The sequence below is a fragment of the Salmo salar genome, chromosome ssa01, assembly GCF_905237065.1.
Source record: "Salmo salar chromosome ssa01, Ssal_v3.1, whole genome shotgun sequence".
Taxonomy (NCBI): domain Eukaryota; kingdom Metazoa; phylum Chordata; class Actinopteri; order Salmoniformes; family Salmonidae; genus Salmo; species Salmo salar.
In genome coordinates this window covers 44,692,187-44,711,944 of record NC_059442.1, presented here as the reverse complement: position 1 = coordinate 44,711,944, position 19,758 = coordinate 44,692,187, and the positions used below count along the sequence as shown (strand labels likewise).

Below are 19,758 nucleotides of genomic sequence, written 5' to 3'. Positions count from 1 at the left end.
ACACTGTCCTGCTGTGTGTGTGTGTGTGTGTGTGTGTGTGTGTGTGTGTGTGTGTGTGTGTGTGTGTGTGTGTGTGTCAGGAGTATGAGAACAACCAGAGCAACCACGGCTGCATCTGAAATGTCACCTTATTTTCTATGTAATGCATTACTTTTGACCGGGCTCTGGTCAGACGCAGCCATGGTTGCTCTGGTTGTTCTCACACTCCTCACACACACACAATAGGGAACAGGCTGCCATTTCGGACGTCACTCCATGTCCTGAGAGCCTTACAGGCAGTGAAACACTATAGTATACATTATGCTATTGATACAACTTAGCCTGTTTACTATAAATCCTCTTTATAATATCTGTTCCTTTGCCTCACTTTCTCCAATGCATTTTTTTTTTTATTGCTCTACTGTCTATGCGTCACATAGACAGTAGGGCCAGATTTGAACACATGTCGTTGTTGCCTGGTATAGTTTGCTGTAGGCAGCGGCAATAACCACCTGCCCACCCAGGTTTTAATGTGAGGCGGTGTGTCGAAAGATAAGGATTGAGTCTCCTAAAATGTGAAGAGAACTCGGGTAGCTCAGTTGGTAGAGCAATGCTCTTGCAATGTCAGGATAGTGGGTTCAGTAGCGGAAGTGCATAAAGATGGTGGCCTCCATGTACTTACCACAAATGCCTTGTTTACAAAGTTCGCCGTATTGTACATTGTTCTCTGTTACTCTTTTTTGTATCATCATTCGCACATTATACATAATCCCAATCCTAATCCCAATTCTAGCTACAAGACGCAGGCAATTTGAAAAAACAAAAAAGTAGATAGTGCTGTTTATTGGCGCATTGAACATGTCGTACTTACACCCAAACAAGGGCACTGCGTTCATCCACCTCTGGCCTGCTGGCCCCCCTACCTCTGAGGAAGCACAGTTTCCCGCTCAGCCCAGTCAAAACTGTTCGCTGCTCTGGCACCCCAATGGTGGAACAAGCTCCCTCACGACGCCAGGACAGCGGAGTCAATCACCACCTTCCGGAGACACCTGAAACCCCACCTCTTTAAGGAATACCTAGGATAGGATAAAGTAATCCTTCTAACCCCCCCCCTTAAAAGATTTAGATGCACTATTGTAAAGTGGTTGTTCCACTGGATATCATAAGGTAAATGCACCAATTTGTAAGTCGCTCTGGATAAGAGCGTCTGCTAAATGACTTAAATGTAAATGTACTTTAAAAACTCCATGGATAGAGGCAAAATCATGATGTCATATTTGATTTCCAATTTACCCTTCGCTAAACCCCGCCCCCTGTGGTTACTGTTGCAACCTCAGACAACATTTTCCCCGGAAGCCCAATTCTCCATTCAACCACTGGCGAAATCCCCTCACAATGATCTCAAACGATGTTTTTTAATACACAATGAAATTGAAACACATACATTCATGCGATTTAAAAGTTAGCTTGTCAGAGGTGCCGGACTCAACAATAGTTGATATGCATTGGAGTGCTGCAATTGGTTGCCCAAAATTCTTGGGCGGGCTTAGTGAAGGGTCAATTCTGACATCTTTATGCACCTTCGCCATTGACCCTTCGCTCAGCCCCACCCATAATTTTGAGAAACCAATCGCAGCGCTCCAATGGATAGCAACTGTTGTCGAGTCCGACACCTCGGACAAGCTCTGTTTCAAACACATGAAAGCCAGTGAGGGCATCTAACTTCCTGCAATTTTACACATTTTGCTATGGGGCAAATAGAAACATTTGCAGCTTTATAGCTTATCTCATGCTATTCTACACATTTTGCCATGAGGCTAAGAGAAAATGTTGCTGTTTTAAAGCTAATTTCCTGCAATTCTACACATTTTGTCATGGGGCAGAGAGGAAAATGTACATTTTCATAGCTAATCTCTTGCTATTCTACACGTTTTGCCATGAGGCTGAGAGAAAAGGTAGCATTTTTAATGCAAATGAAAGCTAAAATATAGGTTTGTTGACTGTGATAAAGGCATTGGATTATGAGCTGTCTTGTAAGCTAAATGAACAAATGAAATAGGCAGTGCCATGGTGCATTTAGCCATAGAAGCACAGTGACATATGCCTCAATACAGTCATATTCATGGATTATTGGGGTTGTGGCTTCCAGTTAGTTATTTTTGGCAACCCATCCCGTGAGAATGGATGTCATTCCAGTTCATCTGTCCTGTGATATTTCTGATGATATTTCCATGTTTAGGTAAAAATATAAATAATGTCCCGTTTGGAACACTGACAAGTAAAGAGCATAGAAAAACATTTAATAGTAAAAAAATTTTTTTTTTGCTCAATCTGATTGGGTGGGCCTGGCTCCTCCAATGCCTATGCTCTTGCAACATACCCATGAGTTTCATATTTAGCAAGGGGTAGTCTGTGTTTAATTTCATTGTGTATTGGAAAAACAGTTTGAGATCATTGGGAGGGAATTTCGGCAGTGGTTGAATGGGGAATTGGGCTTCTCTAGAAAATGTTCAAGATTGCAACAATAACCAAGGGGGGTGGGGCTTAGAAAATGGTCACCTGGGACCACCCATACATTAAATGCATGCAGCATGCATAACTGTAATTCACCTTGGATAAAAGCATCTGCTAAATTACATATATTTGTATATGTTACCTCAGGTACACTGTGCTCGGTGGTAGAACCAGACTGAATAAAGCATGATAGGGAGGTAGCTGACCAGCTGACCCGCACAGCACCACCTCCGCATGCTGTGGCAGAAGCTTACTCAGCAGACATACTGAAGTCCGGTCCCTGTCCCTGTCACAGACATACTTCAGTGCATGGGTTGCCTCCCAAATGGCACCTTATTCCCTTTATAGTGCACTATTTTTGACCAGAACCTTGTGTGGTGCCATTTGGGGTACATGGACTCTGTTACAAATACAATAAAAAAAAGAATGTTACAGCCCCTGCTTAAACTATAGACTACTTTACATCCAGTACATCCAGTATTTCCCTTGATGTGGCAGTAATTGTGAATACTTTCAAGTACTCAAAAAAATATTGATAACCTCTATTCTTACTTGTGTAGGTACAGTTGAAGTCGGAAGTTTACATACACTTAGGTTGGAGTCATTAAAACTTGTTTTTCAACCACTCCACAAATTTCTTGTTAACAAACTATTGTGTTGGCAAGTCGGTTAGGACATCTACTTTGTGCATGACACAAATCATTTTTCCAAAAATTGTTTACAGACAGATTATTTCACTGATAATTCACTGGATCACAATTCCAGTGAGTCAGAAGTGTACATACACTGTGCCTTTAAACAGCTTGGGAAATTCCAGAAAATGATGTCATGGCATTAGAAGCTTCTGATAGGCTAATTGACATAATTTGAGTCAATTGGAGGTGTACCTGTGGATGTCTTTCAAGGCCTACCTTCAAACTCAGTGCCTCTTTGCTTGACATCATGGGAAAATCTAAATAAATCAGCCAAGACCTCAGAAAAACATTTGTAGACTTCCACAAGTCTGGGTCATCCTTGGGAGCAATTTCCACACGCCTGAAGGTACATCATTCATCTGTACAAACAATAGTACACAAGTATAAACACCACGCAGCTATCATTCCGCTCAGGAAGGAGACGCATTCTGTCTCCTAGAGATGAACGCACTTTGGTGTGAAAAGTGCAAATCAATCCCAGAAGAACAGCAAAGGACCTTGTGAAGATGCTGGAGGAAACAGGTACAAAAGTATCTATATCCACAGTGAAACGAGTCCTATATCGACATAACCTGAAAGGCCGCTCAGCAAGGAAGAAGCCACTTTTTGGAGAAATGTCCTCTGGTCTGATGAAACAAAAATAGAACTGTTTGGCCATAATGACCACCGTTATGTTTGGAGGAAAAAGGGGGAGGCTTGCAAGCCGAAGAACACCATCCCAAACGTGAAGCACGGGGGTGGCAGCATCATGTTGTGGGGGTGCTTTGCTGCAGGAGGGACTGGTGCACTTCACAAAATAGATGGCATCATGAGGATGGAAAATTATGTGGATATATTGAAGGAACATCTCAAGACATCAGTCAGGAAGTTAAAGCTTGGTCGCAAATGGGTCTTCCAAATGGACAATGACCTCAAGCATACTTCCAAAGTTGTGGCAAAATGGCTTAAGGACAACAAAGTCAAGGTATTGGAGTGGCCATCACAAAGCCCTGACCTCAATCCTATAGAACATTTGTGAGCAGAACTGAAAACGCGTGTGCAAGCAAGGAGGCCTACAAACCTGACTCAGTTACACCAGCTCTGTGAGGAGGAATGGGCCAAAATTCACCCAACTTATTGTGGGAAGCTTGTGGAAGGCTATCCGAAACGTTGGACCCAAGTTAAACAATTTAAAGGCAATGCTACCAAATACTAATTGAGTGTATGTAAACTTCTGACCCACTGGGAATGTGATGAAAGAAATAAAAGCTGAAATTAATCATTCTCTCTACTATTATTCTGACATTTCACATTCTTAAAATAAGTGGTGATCCTAACTGACCTAAGACAGGAAACTTTTACTAGGATTAAATGCCAGGAATTATGAAAAACTGAGCTTAAATGTATTTGGCTAAGGTGTATGTAAAACTCCGACTTCAACTGTATATGTAGCTAAAATAATTGAGGGATATCTGAATTATTAAAAGTGAATCCCTGCTCTGCAGTTTGTCTCAGATTTAGGACAATGATCTTTAATGATCAACTTCCCCTAAAAAAAAGACTTTTCAAACAGCCTATGCGGCATCGGTATGAGTCAGAAACATTTTCTCTACTGTCAAAATTGACTACAAAGTGTACAATTCATAACTTTGGTCATAAAGTCAGTCCTATTCAAAACGGAGTTTTGTGAGACGTGTGGTCGTGACTGAAGATTGGGGTTGTTTCAATCATGCCCACCTACCCACTGCTGGCAGCACACAAGTAATCATCAATTCAGAGTGCAGCTGTACAGGACCCGATCATAAGGCCTATGGTACATTTGGGTTGTCTTTAGATATCCCTATGGGGCTAGTTAGGGACCATCAGTAAATTACACAATGTACATGGGATCATATTTTCTAATTCCAATAGCTCCACATTCCAAAACGAAGCCAAATCAGGAAGTTCAGCCACCCTTTAAAAGGCACAGATAACCCTAAGGTTACTTCCCTCACATGAGTGAGATGTGTCAAGTACTAATCAAATGTGTCTGTTGGAGACAGACAGGTAGAGTGGTGAATGAGGTGAGACCCTCACTTCCATAAAAGAAAGTGGATGGATACAGTATTTTCAACCTACCGTTACCCCTGAAAAGCAGATGTTTGTGCTCCGCTTAGGAGTCTTTTTACGCCTGCTATGTTAGCTTAATAAAATGAGTCACTCTTCTGCCATCTGGTTATTCTCAAGCATGCTTCTCTTCCTCACACTCTTGCGAACAGGTGAATTCAGTGATACATCTCACTCATAATATCAGAGAGTTCTCTTTCAAATAATCGTTTTGATGTATCCCATGTGGGGATATGGCCAACTCCCATATCACAAGAAACATGCTCTCTGAAGCCAGGGAAGTCCCAACATCAGCAACCCTCAGAGGTCCTGAAACTAAGGGAGTATACACCAAGAAGGTGCAGAAAGCCCATTGGGAAAAACCATATAACAAAGTGAGGGAAAGCCTAATAAATCTCAGTATAATGAGACATGTCCCAAAAACACTGCCCAAGAGGTCAACTCCTCTGTAGGAGACGGCTCTTTCCTTGCTATTATTAATCAATATAATGGTCCCCAGGATCAGGTAGGATACAGTCGAAAAGGCTCTTCTGAGGGTGGTTGCCCAATGAGCAAAGAGCATGACACGCTGCCCTAGCTCTCTTACAATTTAAGTAGATGTGAACCGCACGTACTGGACAACGATTAGGCGACAGGCGAAAAGCCATAGGCTCCAAGGTGTGACAATGGATAAAAGTCGTCCCGAGCCAAAGATGGGGTTAGGTACATTAACCTGAAAAACCCCTGGGCAGACTGTGCGAACAGTGGCTGGTAGAACACAGTCCACCCATATGCTTATGGCAGTAGTAAAGCAAAAGAAGGAGGAATATGACATTTCCAAGCTTTTCAGTGGCTAATAGCTGCTGTGAAAAGATTGTAAGCACAATAGTCACACCCCAGGATGAGCTAAAGCTTAGAGACTGGGCGTAAGCGACATGCCCCACTTAGAGACTGCACCACAGTTATGGATAATCTGTATCACTGTCGGGGCCTTGGCAGGCCGAGAAAGTGGCAAAAGGACCTTAACAAGATTAACCTTCTCTCCGTCCAAAAGGGCACAGGACCGTGGAAAACTGAGTGTAGGGAGGAACAATCTGTATAGTCACACAACATCTCCACGACAAAAATGCACCAACTGTAAAACCAGAGTGTGCATAAGTAGCTGGCACTCTTTTCCAAGAGTCGCAGGCCTGTCTTTAATTTTTTTTTTACCGCCAATGCCCCGAAGGCTAAAGAATCTGGGTGAGGATGGAGAATTGCTTTTTCTCTCTAGGATATAAACCCTGCATGACAATAGCTGCCAGGACTGGTCGTAAGCAGGGTTGTAACTGCTGACGGGGAAATCACTGGTCATCGAGGGCTCGAAGAGGAGCAAGGAAAGCATGTGGTCACCTTATGGGATGGGGTCTCCGCTATTGGATCGTCGCTTCTACCAGGCTGCAGTAAGTCAATCTGGAAAGATACGGGAAGCAGGCTTTCTCGGGACAGAGCAACCAGCGCCATGATGTAAGACGTCAGGCAATATATCTGAAGGACAGTTATATAACTGGTATATCTTGGCCCTGTTCCATGGAGGAGGGTTGTCATGAGCAAAGATAGTTACTCAGCCACCTGCGCGATGGGGAGGTAGAGCAGGCAGCGGCCCAGTTGCTTGAACCAATCACTGTAAAAACATGACGAGGAAAAGCCAAAGCTTTTGTGGGCTCGGGAGTACCAGATAGCTGTCTGGGGCTCTGACGCCTGTGAGGATGCGGTCCCCCCGTCTTTTCCCTGAGACCCAGAAACTAAAGTAAGGAATAACTATACTGACTGATTTCTAGCTCAATGGAGAATGTTCTCCATAACAGAGCTAAGTCGTCTTCGCCAAGTGGAGAAAAGAAAACGCCCCTCAGAATCCCGAAGAGAGAGAGAGAGCAGAGAGCTGCACTTCATACATCCCGTAGGAGGGATAGAGGGGCAGATCCTTGCTGTGGCTGCAGCGTAAGACTGCTTCCCTATAGGTTTGGCCTGGTTCAGTGGCCTGAGTCTTGGCAGACTGCTGCGTCGCCAGGGACCTCAGTCCCCCAAGGCCAGCTTGTTGCCCCCTCCCAGCTGTGAGGCTGGGGCGAGCTGCAGAAGCCAATGGGCTGCCACGGTGCCCGAGTCTGCGGGGCAAGCAGAAATCGAAGGCTTCAACATCCTTTTTGCACATCACACTTCTGCCACATAGAAGCGACAGTGGGTCCAAACAACTGGGGCATCCAGGAGGTCAATTTTCTCTTTGTCTGTTAAGTTGGATAACCTCAGTTAAAGTGCCCTTTCTCCCACCACCGCTCGGCTCATGGTACAACCACAGCCTTGGATGGCACTACAGGAGGAACGGAGGCTCAGGTCTGTAATCGTACAGATCTCTTCCAAAGCATCTGGGTCTAGGGTCTCCTAGATCAGTTGCTTCCCCACCTCCTCCAGTAACTCAGTAATAAGCCAACAATAAAGAGGTCATGTTGAGGGTTATGTACGTTTTCTGAAAAACGGAGGCAGTAAAGTGCTCCGCTAGGGAGTGAAGCGCTGGTGTTGTTAGTAACACAACGAAAGGGGCTGAGGTGTCAAGCCAGTGACAGCTCCACCATGGGAGTGTTGCCAAACCCAGATTCCTTTATATTGTGCATGTCCAGCTCCGGGGTACGCTTAGCAAGAATCCTGCGAGTGAGCGGTTTATTCCACAAGCTCTTATTTTCCCTGATGCAAGCTGGTACTATGGGAAGCAGTTTCTTTATCGGGCTGTATGGGACTGGAGTCGCTTCCCATCGTTCAGGTCACTTAAAGACCTGATCCCCTACAGAAGACGGCCACTTGATGTTGAGTCACGCAGCAATCCACTTGCAGACATGAAGGAGCCCAAACTCCACTGGAGGAGGGGCAGCTCCACTGCTCTCTGGCCATCAGGTGTGTGGGCCTGAGAGGGCGGGAGAATGGGGTCGTCAGCGCAGGAGTTGTGGACTATCTCGAGGAACTCCATGAGATTAATTCCATTGTCATCCTCTTCATCCCCTAGCTCGCCTTCCACTGACACTAGTCAAGTCTATCCATGACCTTGCCCTAACTGGGCTCGTTTACTGAGAGCTGAGCCTCAGCTGTCGCTGTTGGCTTGGAGGCAAGAAGGGCTATCGAGATAGATGCACGTTTCAGTTTCCTCTTCTGACCTGGAGCAGTATCCACAAAATGGGTAAAAATGGGTAAAAATGAAAGCTATGCATGAAGCCTCTTTAGTCACAAGAGTCCCACCTAGTCAACAGATATTTAGAACTCCTCATGAGGTATCCTAACCAGTTAAGAGTTACCAGCAGGTGTCCTGATAATAGAAAAAGTGGTCAGTGGTTCCTGCGCCACATGCAATTGCTTTGGAGTTGTAGAAATAATGTTTTGATATTTATATATGATCAATCCATAAATAATCTAGACCCACATCCTTTTGAAAATGATTTCACAGGAGCCCTTTCACATGACATGCCTCAATACTTATAACCACATAAGTGAATAAATAATCCCGTGGTGTAAAGTACTTAAGTAAAAATACTTTAAACTACTAATTAAGTAGTTTTTGGGGGTATCTGTGCCGTTCGTCATAAGGAGTAGACCAAGGTGCAGCGTGTCGAGTGCTCATGATGAATACTTTATTTTAACTCAGAACACTATACAAACCAAACAAACAACGGCAAAACTAACGTCACGTTCTGCAGGCTACTAAGCTATGCAAAAACAAGCTCCCACAAACCCAGGTGGGAAAAAAAAAAAAAACTACTTAAGTATGATCTCCAATTAGAGACAACGAGGACCAGCTGCCTCTAATTGGAGATCACCCCCCCCCAAAAAAAAACATTGAAATAGAAAACTAGAACCTAAACATAGAAATACACAACATTAAAAAAAAAAAATGTCACACCCTGACCACTCTACCATAGAAAATAACGCTTACCATGGTCAGGACGTGACAGTATCTGTACATTACTTTCCTATTTATATTTATATTCCTAAAGAAAATAATGTACTTTTTACTCCATGCATTTTCCCTGACACCCAAAAGCACTTGTTACATTTTGAATGCTTAGCAGAACAGAAAATTGTCATCCAGGACCTCTATACCAGGCAGTGTCAGAGGAAGGCCCTAAAAATGTCCAAAGACTCCAGACACCCTAGTCATAGACTGTTCTCCCTGCTACCGCATGGCAAGTGGTACCGGAGTGCCAACTCTGGTCCAAAAGGCTCCTTATCATTTTCTATCCCCAAGCCATAAGACTGCTGAACATCTAGTCAAATGGCTAGCCGGACTACTTGCATTGACCCCACCTTTTTTTTACGCTGCTGCTACTTGCTGTTTATTATCTATGCATAGTCACCACAATTAACCTGTACCCCCGCACATTGACTCGGTACCGGTACCCCCTGTATATAGCCTCGTTATTGTTATTTTATGATGTAACTTTTTTTACCTTAGTTTATTTAATAAATATTTACTCTTATGTTTCTTAAAACTGCATTTTTGGTTAAGGGGAATACCTGTTGTATTCCGCACATGTGACAAATAAAATGTTATTAGATTGTTTATTTGATTTGATTAATGTAAACCGCGTACCAAGCTAGCAAGTTAAGAGCCTTGTGGCTAACAGCTAGCAATATCGAGCACCGTATAACGCAATAGCCGCGAGGTTTGTGGGGCGTATTCTAGCAGCTGCTTCCCCTTACGAAAAAAGATTGCAGTCAGAGTGCAGTTTAACTGTAGTACAATGCAGTATAAATGCAGTTAAAGTGCAGTCTAACTACAGTTATTCTGCAATTACTGCATCCAAAATACGTCCAAAATAATACATCCAAAATACCAGTCGATTGCAGTTACTGCACTTTTACTACAGTTTCCAAACGGCAATCTTTTTTTAAGGGCCATGGTGAAGGTGTGCCGTGGCTAGCTCAGTGCTGGCTGAAGGAAACCGAGTGACCGAGTTAGCCTTCCGAAAGAGTGCTCCCGTGACCGGCGGTACCGTGAAGGCAGAGAGGGTTTGTCTAGCTAACACAACAGGTGAACGAGACTAGGGAGCTAGCAATGCTTCTATGTTGTAGGTAAGGTATTCTAGTGAGGCATCTCAGCAAGCTAGCCAAGTTAGCCGTAGCCTTGCAGCATCGGCTAACCGAGTCTCAATAGCTAGCAGTGACACTGGCTACTAACAGACAGAAGAAGAAATGGGAATTTCTACTCAAAAGCAAAAACTATCCGGTTAGTACTCAACTTCTCGACAGGGTCTGAAGAATTACACTCAGCGGCGATATCCTTCAACCCACATGAAAAAAATACTACAGTTTACTGTAGAATGCTACAGTATTACTATGTAATTCTGTAGTAAACTGTAGTATACTGTAGAATTCAATACTACACACTTTAGTATCCCTCGATCATGTGTAGTACTTACTATAGAATGTTCTATTATACTTGATCATTCTTTTGTAAATACTACAGTATTATCTGCAAAAAAACACAAGGAAATACTACAGCAATGTCAGCAAAAACACTACAGTCTGTGGTAATTGGTTTGGGCTGGACCCTGTGGTTGAGGCAGATCAGGGACAGGGTGCGGCCATGCTGCGTCAGCAGTGGAAACTGGCCCCCCTACAGGGCTGTCCCTAAGGCATCCACATGGACAGGTGTGCCACAGTGAGATGGACAGGTGTGGCGCTGTGGTGTGCCACTGTGGGACATCAATATTGATGTTCCAACACCACGCAGAGATCTGAGATAAGTCTTTAACAACACACTGACTCATCTGATCCCACGGTGAGCCCTACCCTGCTGCGTCATGGGGCAGAGTGGTAGGAGACCCTGATGGGATTAAGCACTAGGGAAGGCCAGTTAGTGACACACACACACACCATACACACACAGCAACATGTAATTGGGGCACTTTTTGAATATGACCTTCAAAGTATCCTGGATGTAACCTTTGGTGTAATAAGGTCACTGTCAGGGGATCAGCACTGTGTCAACTGATGAGTCGGATGATCATCACTGTGAATATTGTAAATAGAGATGATCAAACTGTGTCTTTGTCATCAGATTCCTATTGATGTTCAATGGTGGCAATAATGCAGCCTGTTCATGTTTCATAAGTTCAGCTCCAAAACCTGCATGGACGCCTAAACACTGACGCTGCGTCCCAAATGGCACCCTATTCCCTATATAGCGCATTACTCTTTACCAAAGCCCTATGGGCTCTGGTCAAAAGTAGTGCGCTATGTAGGTAATAGCGTGCCATTTGGGACACAGCCTGATAGAGGGAATCAGACTGCTTCCTGAAACTACTACAGCAGGGGAGTAGTACTAATTTATTGTGTAGCAATGCTGACTGAGAGGACAACTTGTGTATCCTACACACACCATACACCAGAGACAGTACATTGATTTATGATATGACCAACACAATGAGCAGGGATGGCTGTTACTGAATTCTCTCACATGCACCACCAAGCAGACTGGAGGGTAAACCTGTTTTATGACCCTATGACACACACGCCATCCCTATGGTCAGCACATAATTGCAGTTCTTTGAAGTACATACCAAATAACATTAGTACTGGCTGCAAACCTAACAATGGACAAAGCAATGTCCCTTCGGTCTCTCTCTCTCTTCACACTATATTTTTCTCCCACCCCCTCACTGTCATGTGCTGCCTAGCAACTGCCACCATAAATAATATGTCTGTGTGTGTCTGTGGTGTGTGTGTGTGTGGATGAATCTCTCCTTCAGTATACTCTTTTGTATTGTCAGCATGCCAACTAAGATCTTCTCCCTTGAATAGGATTTTATCTCTAGTGCTTGTATGTATTTGGATTCATTAAGAACCAAAACTCTCTTCTCTCTCCCCACCACAGACAGACAGACAGACTACACAAGGCCTAGCTCAGAAGCCCTATCATGGCGTCCAACAACACAGCATGCATCGCCCAGGCCAGGAAACTGGTAGAGCAGCTGAAGATGGAGGCCAACATCGACAGGATAAAGGTGAGAAATTAGGCCTACATCACTGGCTAAGAGGATAAACGACGTAACAGATATAGGAGAAATCTGTAGCATCCCTGCCCAAAAAGATATAGCAACCTTACCGATATAGGAGGCATCAGTTTCCCTTTACATTACAGCATGGAAGACAGTGTAACATTGTGATAGTATGGTAACAATAGGTTATAGTTACTATTTTATTAGCACTTTAGTCTGTGAGTTAATGTAAAAGTACCGACCAATCTATTGTGTGGAATCTAACTCAAACTGTGTGTGTGTGTGTGTGTGTGTGTGTGTGTGTGTGTGTGTGTGTGTGTGTGTGTGTGTGTGTGTGTGTGTGTGTGTGTGCGTGCTTCCTGCTCTCTTTCATTACAGGTGTCCAAAGCAGCAGCAGACTTAATGTCATACTGCGAAGCCCATGCCAAAGAGGACCCCCTCCTGTCGCCAGTGCCCGCATCCGAAAACCCTTTTAGGGAGAAGAAGTTCTTCTGTGTCATCCTGTAAACAGGATGTGGTTTATTTGGTCTGCTCATCTTGGGACATGAACGAGGACGTTCAATAGGTAGACATCTTCTAACAGGAGGGCTTGGTGAAGTACTAGTGCCCCTTTCTCTACAATGGCACCTAAAGAGTGCAATTAAAAACCACAGAGTAACACGTAACCATTTACAGCGGTTAAGGGGTGTGCAGCATGTTTGATGGATCCATCTGTGTAGTCAGATTACAACAGAAGATAAGTATGGTTATCCACCCAAAAAACATGATGGACAACCAATCAACCAAGTCTTCAGGTTGTGTTGGGTTTTTTAAAATGAAGGATAAAACAACAACAAAATATTGTGTGGTTCTTTTGGAACTTGAAATCCAAGTGTTATGTTCAATGGTTTGTGGTGGGTTGGGTAGGGTAGGTGTGCTGGCTAACTGAGCTGCTTACCACGAGATATTACCACCTGTTTATCTGAATGTTTTGATTTTTGTTGTTTATCTCATGTTGATTTTGATTCATTGGTTTAGGTTCATTGGTTTGGCTATATCACTTAGATATCTTTGTATTATTGTACAGTACTAGTCAAAAGTTTGGACACACCTACTCATTCAAGGGTTTTTATTTATTTTAAATATTTTCTACATTGTAGAATAATAGTGAAGACATCAAAACTATGAAATAACACAAATGGAATCATGTAGTAACCAAAAAGTGTTAAACAAATCAAAATATATTTTATATTTGAGATTCTTCAAAGTAGCCACCCTTTGCCTTGATGACAGCTTTGCACACTCTTGGCATTCTCTCAACCAGCTTCACCTGGAATGCTTTTCAAACAGTCTTGAAGGAGTTCCCAAATATGCTGAGCACTTGTTGGCTGCTTTTCCTTCCCCAAAGCAAGTCTCTTCTTATTATTGGTGTTCTTTAGTAGTGGTTTCTTTGCAGCAATTCGACCATGAAGGCCTGATTCACGTAGTCTCCTCTGAACAGTTGATGTTGAGATGTATCTGTTACTTGAACTCTGTGAAGCATGTATTAGGGCTCCAATTTCTGAGGCTGGTAACTCAAATGAACTTATCCTCTGCAGCAGAGGTAACTCTGGGTCTTCCTTTCCTGTGGCGGTCCTCATGAGAGCCAGTTTCATCATAGCGCTTGATGGTTTTTGCGACTGCACTTGAAGAAACTTTCAAAGTTCTTAAAATGTTCCGGATTGATTGACCTTCATGTCTTAAAGTAATGATGGACTGTCGTTTCTTATTGCTTATTCGAGCTGTTCTTGCCATAATATGGACTTGGTCATTTACCAAATAGGGCTACCCCCCTACCTTGTCATATCACAACTGATTGGCTCAATCGCTTTAAAAAGGAAAGAAATTCCACAAATTAACTTTTAACAAGGCACACCTGTCAATTGAAATGCATTCCAGGTGACTACCTCATGAAGTTGGTTGAGAGAATGCCAAGAGTGTGCAAAGCTGTCATCAAGGCAAAGTGTGGCTACTTTGAAGAATCTCAAATATAAAATATATTTTGATTTGTTTAACCCTTTTATGTTACCACATGATTCCATATGTGTTATTTCATAGTTTAGATGTCTTCACTATTATTTTACAATGTAGAAAATAGTAAAAGTAAAGAAAAACTGGAGTGAGTATGTGTGTCCAACCTTTTGACTGGTACTGTATGTGATTACTGAAACGGCTGTTTAAACTTTTATTTTTTTACATCGGAGTTGGTGAAAGCTTTTTAATGGGAAGTTTGAACATTCAATTCAGTGATATTCTTTACAGACATGTTTCTTTAAACTTCTGAGAATAGTTTTTTCTTCAGTATCTAAACATATATCTGGCAATGTGATACGGTATTTGTTTCCTTTCAGATACAAGCTCTCTTTTTACTCTTTGTATAAAAATGCTAGCAAGTAAACTGTGTTGTGCTGTGCGTTCTGAATGTTTGTGTTGATATCACTAATAATTGCATGAAATTATCAAACAACAATTTTTTCTTTTGTTTTAATGTGGAGATTGTATGAACAAGGCAGCCTCCGTCTGGTAGTGCCAACTGTATTAAAATTATAGTAATGATTCAACATAGACTCCATAAAGACATCTCTGTCATGGGAAAAACTGAAGTGACGTAACTGAGCTGCAAGCCGATGAGGAATTTCACAATTGGTTAACATTAGATTAAGGTTACGGTTAATGTTAGGCTTAGGGGTAAAGTTAGGGTTAGATTACATTTTTGAGTTTAGAATAGGGTCAGTTTTAGGTTTTGACTAGCTGGGCTGTTAATGGGATGCTGGTCAGAAAAGTCCCTTAAGTTTAGTATTTTGGGGTTTGGGTCAGGGTTAGTGTTTTAGGGGGTGGATATGTACAGCACTTTGAACATTAAGCTACTAGTTGAAGTATTAGACAGCGATGACCATTTACATTCACATGCCCCAGATCATGAGGGTTATTCATAAAACTATATCAAATGTATCGATCACCCATTCGAGTTGAAAGGAGGAATCCAGTAGATATCCCAGACTGCGCAGAATCTATAATAGGTGACTGATAATTGCTGTACCATCGTTTTGGTTGAGTACCTGTTCCCTTCATCACAAAACAAGAGGTAGGCCTACACATATTATGAGGTCCATTCATATTTATAATCTTGGCAATTGTCCACATGCCTAAATAAATGAAGGAAGTTGCACATAAGAAGTGATTCTTTTTTTAAATTCACTGCAGTATTGCAGAAACGTGTTGTGTGTTACTAAATACTCAAACAGAACGGTAGAAAAGGAGAATGATGATCGTCTTGGAGTGGAGATGGCGGTCCATGAATTCTAACACAATCGTTCACATTTGTCTAGTTCAACCAGTGGAACTAATCAAATCCAATCAAAATGTTTTGGTCACATACACATATTTAGCAGATGTTATTGCGGATGTTATAACTATTGTGTGAAAGAACGGATGTGCATTCTCCAGAGTCACACCAGCAACAAATCAGAGCACACAAACAATTAATTCAAACTGACCAATAGCAAATCATACACATTTACTACTGTAGTTACTCTAATAAGGTGTGACTGGAAAATGCACCTCTACCCTGTTACACTAGTAGTCCCTCGAAGGCTCTGTTTAGGCTGCATTCAGACAGGCAGAACAATTATATTTTGTCTCACTAATTGTGCAGCCTAAATGGCAGGAGACAAGACAAATGTAGGGAAACTCTTTTCACAGCACTTCGATAGCGAAGTTACATTTTCGTAACAGGTTCGGAGAACTTACGCAGCAGGTTCGGAGAACTTACGCAGCAGGTTCTGAGAAGTAACGTAGCAGGTTCGGATGGAGTAACGTAGCAGGTCAGGAGACTGAAGTTCAGGTTAGGGAAAGGGTTAGGGTTAGCGAAAATGCTCTCCTAACCTGCAACGAAAATCGCTTTTTATCGAAGTGCAGTGAAAAGAGTGTCTCGACAAATGTCAGGTACATTTTCTATCTTGAGTTATTCAACCATAAAAAACTACTCAGTAGGCCTAGTCTATGAAGACTAGGCATAAGTACAGAGCAAGTTCAATACATTGAACGGGATAGATGCATCTTAAAGCAGTAGTAGGATGAAGTTGCCTCTAGATCAGTTTTGCATGTCCCCCATTGATGGTTAAAATGAGGATTGGGGGAAGGGAAAGCTGATCCTAGATCCGTACCTAGGGCAATTTCACCCCTAAAATGTGAAAAGTTACCATTTGTTGCACTTTAGTGCCCTCACGTGGAATACAGTTCCAACATAATTGTATACCTAATTATTTAGTATTGCATTAAATGCAAATTTAAAATAACTTACTTGTAGCCAAGGTCATTAACATAGTCGCGTTTCTTATCTAAAACTGATTCAGTCACAAAAAAGCTACTGTCAGAAGTGGGATTCGAACCCACGCCTCCAGGGGAGACTGCGACCTGAACGCAGCGCCTTAGACCGCTCGGCCATCCTGACATACTGTATTTAACCGTATATATGCATATTTAAAGATCAAAAACAACCGTGTGATTTTAAATTCATATAATGTAAACCTTATGTGGTTTTGTTTCATTAAACTGACATGATTTCGAAACTGCTAGATTTTTATCACACCAGGTGCTAACGCTTTTTCACTTTACTCCAATCTCTCTGCCGCAACAGACCAATTCAAAACCGATGACTTTTGGCAACGAGCAAAAGAAAACGGGAGAAAGCTCCAGCAGCTGTGGCAGAGATTTTATAATTAACCCATTGTTTGTTTATAGCTACCTAGCTCATTGTTCTATATGTGGCTGTGGCGTAGCTAAGGGGCTCGTTTGAGTGGTAAGGCCAAAGCAACCTACTGTAACGTTAGACGAAAGTCTGGGGAGGCGCATCTGCAACAGCCGAAAGTCGGACACTAAAATGGGTTTTTCAACAGCCACACTCAGACCAATATGGCTGAGTTGGCATTGTTTGTAAAAGTGTTTCTTTATAATGTCGAAATAAACATGTCTCCAACTCCCATACCAGACACACACGAACTGAAATCACGTGTGTACATTGTAACCTACAATCAATTGAGAGAGTGAAACACTGAAAGAGACCCTAATATCACATTAATTTGTACATATCCACTGTATATATAATCGCGGCAAAGTTGGTTCCTGTTTATCAGTCATGTTGTTGGTCACTTCTTCTCTGGTATTATGGCGATCAGCAAACAAAAGTTAAAGGTGCATGCTGCCACCTACTGTACGGGTTGCGATAAAAAGGGAGAAAAAAACCCATCATAAGCAATACAAAAATAAAATACATCTAAAAAAAAACTCCCACTCCTTCAGTCATAGTCCAAATCACATCCCGACACTGGCTCAGGCGCCTGTGAAGACATTTGTCGACAGGATTCCTTGTAATGCCTCTGCTGTAAAATCCCTGAGTCCCAAAAAACGTCCAGACACACTCAAAACAATGCCTTTTTTCTCAGATTTCCTCTTTGTTTGCGGTGTGCAGGTTATAGACAATGCAATAAACGATACAAAGTCCACCTTTTTAACATGCAACGTGTCAGAATCCTGTTGGCGAGTAACATTTACTAGTCTCTCTAATCCACCTACAATGTTATCTTCAACGTTACTCCCTACTTCCACTCTTCTCATCGCCCCCGGATAGGAGACATGCTGGACAGCCCTCACTCTTGCCACCTCGGTCTCCTTCACCCTAACAGGGAACTTCATGCTTGCCACCACAACTAAAACAGGAAGTACCAGTGACTCGCTCAATACGGAAGTGGTCAGATGACGGGGATGCCAAGCTACAGGATTGTTTTCCTAGCACAGACTGGAATATGTTCCGGGATTCATCCGATGGCATTGAGGAGTATACCACCTCAGTCACTGGCTTCATCAATAAGTACATTGAGGATGTCGTCATAACAGTGACCGTACATACATATCCCAACCTGAAGCCATGGATTACAGGCAACATCTGCACCGAGCTAAAGGCTAGAGCTGCCGCTTTCAAGGAGTGGGACACTAATCTGGACGCTTAAAAGAAATCCTGCTATGCCTTCAGATAAACCATCAAACAGGCAAAGCGTCAACAGGACTAAGATTAAATCCTACTACACCGGCTCTGACGCTCGTTGGATGTTGCAGAGCTTGCGAACTATTACGGACTACAAAGGTAAACCCAGCTGTGAACTGCCCAGTGACGCGAGCGTACCAGATGGGCTAAATGCCTTTTATGCTCGCTTCGAGGCAAGCAACACTGAAGCATGTATGAGAGCACCAGACTGAGTGATCATGCTCTCCATAGCCGATGTGAGTAAGATCTTGAAACAGGTCAACATTCACAAGGCCACATGTGCGGACGAACTGGCAAGTGTCTTCACTGACATTTTCAACCTCTCCATGACCAAGTCTGTAATATCTACATGTTTCAAGCAGACCACCATAGTCCCTGTGCCCAAGAATGCCAAGGTAACCTGCCTAAATAACTATCGCCCTGTAGCACTCACGTCTGTAGCCATGAAGTGCTTAAAAAGGCTGGTCATGGCTGTACAATGAGCACTTCAAGGCTATCAAGCTGAAGAACACAAATGTGTTGCTGAAGACCTACTCAGGAGAGAGATTGAGCCCAATGGGGGCATTGCAGGTCAGAGTGAGTTATGGGGAGCAAACACAGCAGTTACATCTGTATGTGGTGCCTGGAACTGGCCCCCCATTATTTGGCAGGGAATGGCTTTCAAAAATAAAGCTGAACTGGTGTGACTTGAAAATGCTCCACACGTTCAAGTCCAAAGAGAAAGGCACAGACCAAACACTGGAACACTTGCGAAAGAAATACAACACAGTTTTCAGTGATCAACATATCCACCTGGACAAAAGGAACACCTATGTGAGAATGCTGTTTATTGAGTACAGCTCAGCGTTCAACACCATAGTGCCCACAAAGCTCATCACTAAGCACCCTGGAACTAAAGACCTCCGTCTGCAACTGGATCCTGGACCTCTTGACGGGCCGCCCCCAGGTGGTAAGGGTAGGCAACAACACATCTGCCATGCTGATCCTCAACATGGGGGCCCTTCAGGGGTGCGTGCTTAGTACCCTCCTGTATTCCTTGTTCACCCATGACTGCATGGCCAAGCATGACTCCAACTGCATCATTAAGTTTACTGACGACACAACGGTGGTAGGCCTGATCAACGACAACGATGAGACAGCCTACAGGGAGGAGATCAGAGACCTGGCAGTGTAGCGCCAGGACAACAACCTCTCCCTCAACGTGAGCAAGACAAAGGAGCTGATCGTGGACTACAGGAAAAGGAGGGCCTGTAGTGGAGTGGGTCAAGAGCTTCAAGTTCCTTGGTGTCCACATCACCAAAATACTATCATGGTCCAAACACACCAAGACAGTTGTGAAGAGGGCACGACACCACCTATTCCCCCTCAGGAGACTGAAAAGATTTGGCATGGGTCCCCAGATCCTCAAAAAGTTCTACAGGGA

The 19,758-nt window shown here is 43.1% G+C and overlaps 1 protein-coding gene and 1 non-coding gene across 4 annotated transcripts in view; one reads left to right on the top strand and one right to left on the bottom strand.

Moving 5' to 3' along the window:
* Positions 1 to 13,455, top strand: part of LOC106603227 (guanine nucleotide-binding protein G(I)/G(S)/G(O) subunit gamma-2) — a 34,257-nt gene extending 20,802 nt beyond the window's left edge. Inside the window, exons 1-3 of one of the 3 annotated variants that reach the window (XM_014196609.2) lie at positions 9,972 to 10,305; positions 12,151 to 12,280; positions 12,653 to 13,455. In XM_014196609.2, the coding sequence (XP_014052084.1) occupies positions 12,194 to 12,280; positions 12,653 to 12,781 (216 nt within the window). In that variant the 5' untranslated portion in view covers positions 9,972 to 10,305; positions 12,151 to 12,193 and the 3' untranslated portion in view covers positions 12,782 to 13,455. The other 2 variants (XM_014196604.2, XM_014196597.2) reach the window with 2 other exon arrangements.
* A 3,207-nt stretch (positions 13,456 to 16,662) lies between these two features.
* trnal-cag (transfer RNA leucine (anticodon CAG)) lies at positions 16,663 to 16,745 on the bottom strand. The gene has a single exon. It is a non-coding gene; the product is annotated as a tRNA-Leu (tRNA).
* Positions 16,746 to 19,758: the final 3,013 nt, after the last annotated feature.